This window comes from Hemiscyllium ocellatum, chromosome 3, assembly GCF_020745735.1.
Source record: "Hemiscyllium ocellatum isolate sHemOce1 chromosome 3, sHemOce1.pat.X.cur, whole genome shotgun sequence".
NCBI lineage: Eukaryota > Metazoa > Chordata > Chondrichthyes > Orectolobiformes > Hemiscylliidae > Hemiscyllium > Hemiscyllium ocellatum.
In genome coordinates, this window is record NC_083403.1 from 56,012,070 (window position 1) to 56,024,666 (window position 12,597).

At 38.4% G+C, this 12,597-nt stretch overlaps 1 protein-coding gene across 2 annotated transcripts in view; it reads left to right on the top strand.

Annotated features, from left to right (window-relative positions):
* The first annotated feature begins 521 nt into the window (after positions 1 to 521).
* The window catches only part of fbxl4 (F-box and leucine-rich repeat protein 4), a 108,092-nt gene continuing 96,016 nt past the window's right edge, over positions 522 to 12,597 (top strand). For both annotated transcript variants that reach the window (XM_060820799.1, XM_060820809.1), the window contains exons 1-2: positions 522 to 651; positions 7,277 to 7,870. In XM_060820799.1, coding sequence (XP_060676782.1) covers positions 7,368 to 7,870 — 503 coding nt within the window. In that variant the 5' untranslated portion in view covers positions 522 to 651; positions 7,277 to 7,367. The remainder of the gene's footprint in view (positions 652 to 7,276; positions 7,871 to 12,597) is intronic.

The window sequence follows — 12,597 nt, forward strand, 5'->3', positions numbered from 1 at the left end:
ATTGTTAGCAGCTAACCCAAGAATGCAAATTTGAAAAGGGTTTTGTGATTTATACATGAAAGAAGTGAAACTATCACTGTATTCTACAGATGAAAGGCTTAACAGACAATCAATTTTTCAATGTATAATTTCAGTTACATCACTGCAAATTTTTGCTATAAATTCTGTGTTACGATGGAGCTCTCCAGTATCACCTGATGAAGGAGCTTCGCTCCAAAAACTAGTGTGCTTCCAATTAAACCTGTTGGACTATAACCTGGTGTTGTGTGATTTTTAACCATATTCAAGAGAACTAAGTAAAAACAATGACTGCAGATTCTGGATTAGTGGTGCTGGAAGAGCACAGCAGTTCAGGCAGCATCCGAGGAGCAGTAAAATCGATGTTTCGGGCAAAAGCCCTTCATCAGGAACGGCCTCTCGCAGGCTGGAGTGCTTTCTCTTTAGTCACGACCGAAACTACAACTCCCGGCAACCTTCGCCGTTGTATGCTCGGAGTTCCCGGCTGGAGGTGACATGTTTACATTTACGGAGGGAGCAGAAAGACAGACTTAAAACAAAACAGCATGTCTTGTGATTGAATAAAACATGCTTAATAAACAAATCATCTGTTCTGCACGCAGTAACACAGCGTCTGTAAATGCTGAGCGACAGGTACAAATAATGTACATTTATTTTTTGGGAGGGGAGGGGTGATAATATGTGTTGTGTTTGTAGTGCACCCCAAAGGCCCCTAGAGCTTGGCAGCTTTACGGAGAAGGGTGTATGTGAGCTGAAGTTCCAGCGTTGGTGGAGCTGACAGACACGGTACTGTCTGTGACTGGAGTTTGCAACTCCGCCTTCCTGTTCCAGAACGTTGGTCACAATGGCCAAGTATCAAAGAGCGAGGCCGACATTCCACAGATAGAATGTCCTCATTGTCTCAATGTTCCAAAAGCGGCACTTCCGCACCCGGTGTCCACCAAGTTAACCTACCATCCGCTGCAACCCATACACTAAATTTAAAAAAACATCACCACCTTTTGTAAATATGTTCTCTCTCCCCCCCCCCCCCCCCAAATCTCGTTGGTGTGCGACAACTAATCAAACTAAAATCGCCAGTTTTTAATGTCCTTTACAAATGGTCCTTCAAAAGGTTCCAGTTTACACTGCCGCGTTTGCGTTGATGCGACGGGTTTTGGCTTTCACATCAATTCAAACGTGGTAGAAAATGACCGACCGTTGTGGGATGAAAGTCCAAGTTTCATTTCAACAAATGAGCGTCACAAGCATAGTTACGATGCAATTCAGGTGGTTTAAAAAAAAGCTTTTTCTTATTTCCCCTGCTCTCCGTTTATTAAGGGCTTTTGCGTTGTAGGTACTAAGTGGGGAATGCTGTCAATCTAGAAAATAGACTATATATCATAAGTGAATACATGGTGTGGGCCAATCGTGGCTTAATAGCACTCTCAACTCTTGAATCGCAAAGTTATATGTTCAGATTCCCACATCGGGATTTAAGCACGATAAAGACTCACATTCCTGTACTACTTGTTGCAGACTGAGATTATTACCCTTTTAGGAGGTGGCGTCTTTCACATCAAGTATAAGACAAGTCTCATCTTCCAGCTTTGGTGGATGCAAAAAAGTCCTGAAGCATTATTGTGAAGACTAGAAGGGGACTTATCCCAGATATTCTTATCCCTGAAAGAAATACCAAAAATAAAAAATCCTTTGGTCATTACCACTTTACTGTTTCTGGGAGCTTGCTGTGTGTATAATGAATACTGTGTTTCTTGCATTCAACAGTAAGTACACTTCAACAAAGTACAGTACTTCATTGGTTGTGAAGTGCTTTGAGACCTCTTATGGTCATTAAAAAGTGTTGCATAAATGTGAGGTTTTGTTTAAGTTTCAAATTTAGGATAGTTTGGAGAAGTAGCTTCACGTTTTAGAGTACCTGGTGTTTGTGGGTTTATTTGATGGCTGGCAAATTTTGTATTACCTGTTTTTCAGTTTTTATAACTTAAAGTGTCGTTTCCTCTCAATTTGAATGGATCAGCCACCCAATAATTCAATGGTAGTCTCCCTTCAGAGGAGGTGTTTGAGATGAATATTTGGTGGGTTCCAATTTATTGTACACCAAATGTCCTATTTTGTTTCAGCGTGTTTTCATTATAACAATATATTTATTTATCTAGTGACCTTAAAATAAAATATCCCAGTATGCTTCAGTGTAATATGATAAACAACCTATGACACCACACCAGGAAATCAGCTTAATCAGAACATTAGGCTTTAAACAGTTTAGTAAAGGAGGAATTTGAGGAAGCAGAGAGATTTGGGGTGGGGGTGAAATCCAAAGGACCAGATAATTAGTTTGCACATTCTCCCCGTGTCTGCATGGGTTTCCTCCGGGTGCTCCGGTTTTTTTCCCACTGTCCAAAAATGTGAATTGGCTATGCTAAATTGCTCGTAGTAGGGAAATGGGTCTGGGTGGGTTGCTCTTCGGAGGGTCGGTGTGGGCTTGTTGAGCCGAAGGGCTTGTTTCCACACTGTAAGTAATGTAATCTAATCTAAAATTGAAGGAATTGTCCTCACTGTGAACTGATTAAATCTGGCGATGCTCAAGAGGTAAAATTAGATGAGCACAGATAGTTTGGAGGGTTGTGGGGTTATAGGAGATAACAGAAATAGGAAAGCATAAGATGGAAACAAGGACGAGATTTTTAAAACCTATATGTTGCTTGACTGGAAATCTGTAGTAGTCAGTGGACAGTGAGGTGATAGGTGAAGAGATGATAGCTGTTCAAATGATGATACAGGCTGCAGAGTTTTGAATGACCTCAAGTCTATGGAAGATAAGAATATAGGAGTGCAGCCAGGAGAACATTGGAATTGTTGAGGGAGCAGTAACAAAGGCATGAATGAGGGTTTTTGCAGCAGTAGGTAAGCTAACTTGAGATAATGTTATGGAAGTAGAGATGGGCTTTTGCTGAAACATCGATTTTCCTGCTCCTCAGATGCTGCCTGACCTGCTGTGCTTTTCCAGCACTACTCTAATCGCCAGCATCTGCAGTACCCACTTCCGCCTATGCAAAAAATATTCTGCCCTCCTAACCCCTGAGGCCTACAGAAGTGCATGTTTTCAATGGTATGGTAATTTTAAAATCTAAATATATATAATTCTGAACTGACATTGTGGAACAATGGTATCATTACAACACAGAGGAAGGCCATTTGGCTTGTGACTGCAGCAACTCTCTGCAAGGCAGTTCTCCCACCCTTTCTCTCTCACCCTGCCTCTTCAGATGCTTACACAGTTCCATTTTGAAAGCACAGATTGAGTCAGCTTGCACCATGTTCCCAGGTAGTACATTCCAAATCCTAATCACTCACTGCCTGAAACATCTTTCCCTGTGTCACTGTTGGCTCTTATGTCATTGACCTGAAATTGGTGCTTTCTGTTTGTCAATCCTTCAACAAATGGGAAGTTTCTGTCTGTCTATCCTGTCTAGACCATTCATAATTTTACCAAATTTACTCTGAATTGTCTCCTCCTTGAGGACAACAATTCTAATTTTCCAATTTATTTGTATAACAGGAGTTTCTTGTTCCTGGAAGCATTATTGGAAGTCATTTCTGCAGCCTCTCTAAAACCTTCACATTCCTTCCTAAAGTGTAGTGTCCAGAATTAGAGAAAATGCTGCAGTTAAGACCAAATTCAAGTTTTATAATGGTTCATGGTAGTGTCCTTTGGACTTAGTGTATGTTGTATTGAATTTTTAAAAATGTTACCTTGGGATGTGGGCAATGCCAGCCAGGCATTGGTGTAATCTCCAAATTAGTAGAATATCAAGTGCCAATCACAAAGTGCTGGTAAAGTCACATATAAGACATACAAGGTGCAGGCATCAGGCTTTCTTCTGTTAAGGAATTATTTAAATTATTTTCCTAGTGTCAGACAAAAAATGACTACATATACTGTAATTAAATTCATCGCTTGTTGTTGTGGTTTTTTTTAACTTAAGCAGTTGCTGAATTAATACCATTACTGTAAAGCTACAGGATATCTGTAATAAGTATTGTTAAAGTGCATTTTCGTACACTTAAAATATACTGTTGCTATTTGATTTTCAAAAGCTACCTTTGCAAACAGGTAATATTAGTCAGATTAGAATTGGGGTTCCATTGTACAAGCACTTATGAAGTAACATGTGTTAAGGCAAGAAATCATTGCTGAAACATGGTTCTTCAATCATTGTAAGAGGCGTACTTGGGTATATTGTTATTTTAGATTTGTTTGCATTATATTAAAATATTTACTATGGCAAAATCAAATCAGAGGCTCTCCTTTATTTTGTTTTTTTTTGGACATTGGAGGATTATGATGCCAAAGAAGCATACTCTCCTTTTGATTTTTTATTAACATTTTGTAAAGGATTAAGAAGGGATAGTGAGGCTGGAGTGTTCTGTGTCTCCCCAGTGTTATGTTTCACTTAGAAGGATAAAAAAAAATGCAGTTTCTGACATGATGTGCAAAGGGGAAATTTAAGCATATATATCAATTCAAGAGATAATCCTTGATGAGTATTGGAATTCTGATTATATCACTTTCTGCAGATCAGTGGGAATTCCTATGGTTCAAAGCAATATTCTTCCATTTAAAAGTTCCATCTTTAGCAATGATGAAATGTCATCCATAGTAAATGCGACAGTGTTGATTTTGTTTTACTCATTGGGATATGCTGGTTAGGCCATCATTTATTGACCATTGGTAATTGGGCCTGAGAAGCTTGTGGTGAGCTGCTGCTCAGTGAAGTGTTGGGTATAGTCTGTCACGAAGGGAGTTCCAGAAATCTGACTGTGCAACGATGAAGGAATGGCGATGTAGTTCCAAGTGCAGGATAATGTGTAGCTGGGAGTAGGGTTTGTAGATGATGGTGGTGTTTCCACAAATCCACTGCCCTTGGCCTTCTGGCTGGTAGAGGTTGCGGATTTGGAAAATGCTTTTGAAGGGGCTTCAGTGAAGGTTGTCAAAAATTTATGCCATTATCAATCTGTCTCTAATATTTCTGAATCTCATGATTTATTGGTGAATAAAAAAAATCAAATAACTATGGCCCTCATGTTAAAGTTTTACCTTCTAGTGTGGAAAACCATTGGCAATACATCTGTTTTTTAACAAAGTAAATGAAGTAGAAAACAATATCAGTTACATTGACACTTTCGATTTGGTAACAAATGGCTTGAGTTTTTTCTCTCTGTGTAATCAGAGAAACTTACATCCTGGAAAATTGTGCAAAAGTTAACAAATCGTTCAGTGATTAATTGGCCAGTCCTGCTTGAATAATTTAAGCGATTTTTATTCAAAATGGCAAATACTGAAAAAACTCAGCAAGTCTGACAGCATCTGTGCAGAGAAAGCAGAATTAATGATTCAAGTCTGTTTCTCAGAATCTGTTCTAAAGAATGAAGAAAGGTGACCGGACTCGAAACGTAAACTGCTTTTTCTCCACAGATGCTGCCAAACCTGCTGAGCTTTTCCAGCAATTTGTGTTTGTTTCAGATCTTCAACATCCAGTTCTTTGTTTTACTCAGGAAAGTTTTATTGGTTGTTCTTGAATTTATTGCAGTTCACAGAAATCTTTTTATGAAATTCAGTGGCTTCTGGAGATTGCTCTAAATATAGTGTGTATATTTATATACCAACATGTGTCTGGAGCTTTTGAATTGCATTTAGTTACAGTTAGCATTTATAATAGTTTATGTGACCCTCATGTTGCATTGCAAGGATTAAGCAATTACTAAAACAGATGTTCAGAATCTTCTGGACTCCAGGAGAAGGAAAAACAAGTATTGTTACTGTACAATGTTTTACAGCTACTGATTTTGTTGTTGTTGCTGATTATGATATATTTGTGGAAATAATGCTGCTGTTACCTCCTAACTCTGTACTGCAGCTCACAGGCAGGTACCAGCTCTTAAGGCATGTAAAAATGTCAGGGATAAAACATACTTTTTCAGTTTTCGGTCACAGGATACAGGCACTGCAAAGGAGGCCGTTATTTTTGCCCATCTCTAATTGCCTTGGAAAATGTAGCAGTGAACTACCTTCTTGAACTGCTGGTGAATTACTCACTGCAGAATTCCAACCTTCTGAACAGTCTTTTAGCCACTATATTTATGTGACTATTCCAGTTCAGTTTCTGGTCAGTAATAAGCCCAGGAAGTTGATAACGGGGATTTCAGCAATAGTAATGCCATTGAATGCTGAAAACAATGGTTAGATTCACTGTGTTTGGAAATGGTGTGGTGCATATGTTGCTTACTACATATAAGTTCAAATCTGGATGTTGTCTATAGCTTTCTACATTTGAACACACGTTGGTTCAATATATGTGAAGTGGTAATTGGTGCTGAACATCATCAGTGCATATCCCCATTTCTGGTCTTATGGAGAAGGGAAAGAAATTGATGAAGCAATCAAAGATGGTTGGGCTTAGGTCATTAACATTAGCATCTTTGGCAGTGACGTCCTACAAGTGAAGTCATTGACAATCTCAACCATTTTCCTTTGTGTCTGATGTAATTTCAACCAGAGGAGAGTTTTCCCTGATTCCCATTGACTCCAGTTTTGCTAATGCTTTTTGCTCCTTAGAGCCACACTCAGTCAGAGACAATCACTCTAGTCTCATCTGTAGTGCCCAATATTTTTGTCTGTGTTTAGACCCAGTTGGTAACGAGGTCAGGAATTGAATGGCCTCGGAGAACCCGTACTGAATATCAGTGAACTGGTTATTGCTGAACAATTACTGACTGGTAGCATGATTGATGACCCCTCCCAATTCTTGTTGATGATGGAGAGTCTCTAGGCTGTTGTCTTGAAGGTACAAATCTGTGCATGAAGGCATTCACTTCTGTCTGTTTCTGATTATAAATGTGAATTTGAATGGAAGTTTGAACTTCACTCAGTTCAGATACTCACTTCACATAAACTCACTTCAGAAAAGTAGAATAATTTTGTGTGTCCTTTGCTGATTTCAAACAAAGTGAAATGCTACTCCGTGACCTTTGTTTTTCCCACTGTTGATTCTTTAAATTTCTGGGGTGTTATTTTTCCATGATAATGTTTAGAATTTAAACAGGACAGGATGCATGGTCAGTGGTTCCGGTTAAAAATGAGTTATCTTATTGCGATATTCTGAGTGTTGTATTTAGTTAAAGAATCAGTTTTGACAATTTTTCTGATTATTCTTAAAGAAATCACCATGATGTCCTTTTGGTTTCATTCACACAGGTCTGTGCTGTGTTAATGGGAATGAAGAAATAAATAAAGCCAGGGGCAAAATAAAGCATCTGTCGTGTAGGAAGGACATAGACAAACCTCAATGTATCCCATGTTAACATTTTTGAGCATGTTTTACTACATTTGCCTACGTCGTAGAGCCAGATCAGGTACAAGAGGAGAAATAATGAACAGTCGGCGAGCTATTGAGTCGAGCAACCGCATCCTACCTCTCAGCGTCGAAGTGGTGCAGTATGCCAAAGAAGTGGTGGATTTTAGTTCTCAGTATGGCAGTGAGAACAGCTTGTCCTATACTATGTGGAATTTGTCTGGACTGCCAAATGTTTACCCAAGTTCCGGTGATTTCACACAGACTGCTGTGTTCCGGACCTACGGGAGGTGGTGGGAAAGCTGTCCGAGTTCACCTCCACCATTCAGAAGGACTCCCCGAAGTTTTCATAGCCAAGAATATGTTGAATTAGCGTTTGAGGAGGCTGTGTACCCAACAGCTATTGATGTACTGGAAACCTATCATCCTGGAGCCATCGTTAGGATCTTAGCTTGCTCAGCAAATCCTTATTCCCAGACTCCTCCATCAGAAATTAGGTAAAGGTAACTTCAAAAGTTGTGACAACTCATTTAAATTATTGCTTGCTTTTGCAGTGTTTAGTATTTTCCCACAACTGTTTCTTTCTTGAGAGACTAAGAACACATACAGAATCAGCCAAGGGAACCCAGTGAAAGTAGATTCTGTCTGTGTGCTTTCATTGTATGTTTCTGTTGATGATAAGCACTTACTGTGCTGCATGACAACTTAGATAACAAATGTTATGTGTGTAGGTAATACACTTTATGTTAATATCTTCAGAATCAAATCTCCATGACCAGTTCTATTGCAGTAGCTCTGTTCAAACTTTCCCGTACTTTAAACCCCAGAATTCTGTCTGCTCATTCCATTGCATTGCATTCCGTTAAGAAATAATTGTCCTTTATAACAAAATTAAAATAGATTGCTTAGATTATAAATAATTACTTTAAAATGAAGGGGATCTTCAGCTTTCTAGTTAAACTGTGCACAAAAACAAATTTATAGTCTATCTACCTGGATTGTTTGGTAATTGCCTATGATGTTTAATGTTATTATTTTGACTCGTGTGTGTTTTCAAGTACAAAGTCTGAGAACAGTAATATGATAGCTACTGCAATCACAACAGTAAATTGAAACATTTCAGTTACAAATAGCATTGATGAAAGCCAGTCTGTGCATTATTTTTAAGACTATTTATACAATATAACTTTTTACAATAAGTAAAACTTACTGTATTAAACATAAATGAAATGTATTAAGTAATCTTGTTTGTTGCATACTAGTGTTTACAGATGTATATTTTTGTTTTGCCTTTCATTATTGTGTGAGGCTTTTTTCCCACACTCATTCTGCAGCTAAAATGTAGACCCCCTACCTTTGGTTAATAGTGGATAATGGGAGATTCCGAATATGATATTTCCCAAATCCTATCAAATTAAGGAGCCTGTTAGTTCTTGTTTTGGCCTTAGGTTTTTACAGCGTTCCACTCTGTGTTTTACCTCATGCTGTGACCAAGTGGGTATCAATTACTGGGTTAAGTTTTAAAAAAAATGTTAAGAAGATTAGTGGCATGTAGCCTTGAATCAACAGTTTGAAATCCAGCAATGAATGTACTATAGGGTTTCTCTGTGAATTGGGATTTAACATAGTGACATTTTACTGGCTGTTGAAAAGCTACAGTTGTTTCTAGAACTTTCCCCTTGAGATTAAGTTTTTGATGTTGGAAGACCTAGCCATAAGAGTACAGTAAAAAGAAGTTAAACTTCGTATGTTAACATGAATTCAGTGAAAGAGCCTAAACATCACTGGGATTCACCTGAATACAATTGCTTACTTTGTAAGAAATATTTTGAAGATTTATCTGTAAGCTTTTATCATATGAACCCAGTTCTCCATTATACTTGATGGTAGCAGCAAGTGAGTCTGTGAGAGGCTAAAATTCACTTCTTGTACATGGGGTATAGGGTTGATGGAAACAAACAGATCCAAAGTGATGTAAAGATTCTGTCCTAAAAAAAAGTTGATTAAAGAATGTTGGACTATAAAGGTAACTGTTCATTTATCTTCAAAAAAATTAGAAGTTGTAGGATTTGCATCTATTTAATCAAAATGAGGTAAGATGAGATTGTGAAGGGAATCAGAAATTTGGGTGGGGAGAAAAAGTGCTATTTTGTGGGCTTCAGTGTGATGGCAACTATCTGAAAATGGCTGATACAAAGGAACAATGTCGTAGATATTGAAAATCTGAAATAAAAAAAAACAGAAAATGCACAGCAAATCAGATCAATTCAGTGGAGACACAAACAGATTTAATATTTCAAGTCATTTCATCTCACTGAATGGCTACAGATTTGAAACGTTTCCTCTCTCTCTCCACAGATGCTGGCTGACCTGCTGAGAATATCCAGCATTTTTATCCTTATTCCTATAGAGAGCTTTGTGGATTATAAATACATAGAAGGAATGTCAACAAACTCTTAGGCCCATCAGTGCACCCCAGTATGTGTGTAAATTGGTGCCAGTGAGATAAACTCAATGATCATGAAGAGTTGTCACCCCATCTGTTGAATCAAACTTGTATTAAGACATAATTTATTATTATTTAACTTTAACACACTGCCACTGACACTCAGTAGTACCAGTGTGTACTATCTGCAAGATGCATTGCAGAGATTCACTGAAGATCCTTATACTGCACCTTCAATGCCCCCAACCACTACCATCCAGAAGGACAAGGGAACAACACCACCTGAAAGTTCCCCTCTAAGCCACTTGCCATCCAGACTTGGAAATATATCATATACCTTCACTGACGGTGTTAATATCCTGGAATTCCCTCCCTGATAGTATTGTGGGTCGATATACAGTGTATGGAGTGCAGTGATTCAAGAAGGCAGCTTGAATATACCTTCACAAGGGCAACAAGGGACAGGTAATAAATGCTGGCCCAGCTAGCAGTGCTCATGTCCCAGAAGTGACGAGAAGAAAAAAAAGTCTACTTACTAATGAGGGAAAGATTATATCCCTGCTCCCAATGTTCTTGGTGTAGGTCACAAGTAAAGGAGTTTGGATGAATCATTCTTAGAGTATATCCTGTAAACGTTCCATAACAATTGGGAGTTACACAGATGAGAACGTTTGCAGACTTTAGCAGCACACTGCACTGAATTACCTGACCTTAAAAAGCCAAAGGGTGATTCATTTAGCCTTTGTAGCCTGGCTTAGGGAGAGGGAAACGAAGTAATCAGAATTTGTGCCTGACACTCAACCATTCATAACGAATACGGTGAAGGACACTGGATCAGGATAGGATCAGGGCTGATTTTGATACCTTTGGACTGTTTTAAGCAGTATGGTATCAGTTAGATGATCTGCTTGTCAGTAGGTTTTAATAACTTTCCTACCCCTATGTTATGATTTTTGTTTGATCTGAATATTTTCTGTATGTATGTGTACCGATTCTGCCTACGCCTCACCTTTTTTTAATCTGCAGTAATCTTGAACATTATTGCATTTCAATCTTGCTGAAATATTTGGTAAAATATGTTTAATCGATCTGTGCTCTTCTTATTACACCTATCCTTTCTGCTTTTTGTTGTATGTGTACATGCCCCCATGTTGACCAAAGAGTAAAGTAGAAATATTCTCCTTGCTTTGTACCAAGTATTTGCCTTACACGTAAAAACAAATAGATGCAGTCAGTTAAAATTTCCATTGTATCCGTCCAGTCCGAAAGATCATATGATACACTTTGCAAAGCTATCCTTGTCACAGGTGATGGTCCATGATAGTAACCAGTGTTGTGGACAATGAGACTAAACTATTTTCATTGGATTCATTACAACTACTTGAGAGATTAGGTTTCTACAATTTGATTGTGCGATACTATTTTTAAAAAATGTATAATAATTCCATCTGGACCTCTAGCCTTTGCTAATTTGACAAAAAGGAAAGAAGGATACTGGAATAGGTTAGGGGATGACTGAAAATGTATTACTAGTTGTTTCTATCAAAGTTTAAAAAAATCTCAACTAGTTCTTCAGAAAGGCATCACCTGCACTCATCTAAAAAAACCTTTTAAAGAGCATGAGTGTTGCAGATCACAGATGATACACTGCACTTACGCTGTTGGGTCCTCACTGTAGAAATGTTTAATGTTTTTGCATGAAATTAATTTGTTTCTTATCAATTCCTTTTAGTTTAAATGCTTCATATAAAATAGTCAAGGCAGGACTCTCAAATGTGTTTCTGCAACGTAATTTCAGGTGGAACGTGCACATTGCTATAAGGTATAGTTCATCAAAGTAGACACGTGCTGCACAAAAATAGACTTCAGTTCAACTCATCCCAAATTAATCTAATCCCCTTTGCCAGCATTTGGCCTATATCACCTCTAAACCCTTCCTATTTACATCCAGATGCCTTTTACATATTGGAATTGGACCAGCCTCCACCAATCCCTCTGGCAGCTCATTCCACACACATGCCATCCTCTGCATGAGGAAGTTGCCCTTTAGGTCCCTTTTTAAATCTTGCCCCTCTCACCTTAAACCTCCTCCCTCTTGTTGTGGACTCCCCTATCTTGAGGAAAAGACCTTGGCTATTCACACTATCCATGCCTCTCATGATTTTATAAACCTTTATCAGGTCACCCCTCAGCATCTGACACTGCAGGGAAAATGGCCACAGCCTTTTCAGCCTCTCCCTCTCGCTCAAATTTCCAACCCTGGTGCCATTCTTATAAATTCTTTCTGAATCCTTTCAAGTTTCACAACATTTTTGTTTCAGCAGGGAGACCAAATTATCCATTTAGAGAGTTTCCTTTTGGGCTAACCTCATGCACAGTGGTCTTCAAGTGTGCCTGTCATTTGATGACTCACTTATCTCTCCAGCGGTCCATATCTTACCCTTAGTTGACGACAAGTTTGTGAAAAGAGTCATCAGCCTTCAGCGAGCTTCTTGCACGAGAGCTTCTAGGCTAATGGACGTAAACTTGGTGGAGCCAGGTTTCATTTACTTATAGATACAATTTCTATATTTGTCATGTATAAAAGATATGCTGAAAAATCATTATTGTTGATAGGCTAAGTGAATGGGCAAGAACAGAGAGAATATAATGTAAATAAGTGTGAGATATTCATTTAGAAAGAAATAGAAAATAGAAAGGCAGGCTTATTCTTAAATGTTGAGAGATTGGGAAGCATTGATGTCCAAAGGATCCCAGTGGGGCCTTGTTCGTGAGTAT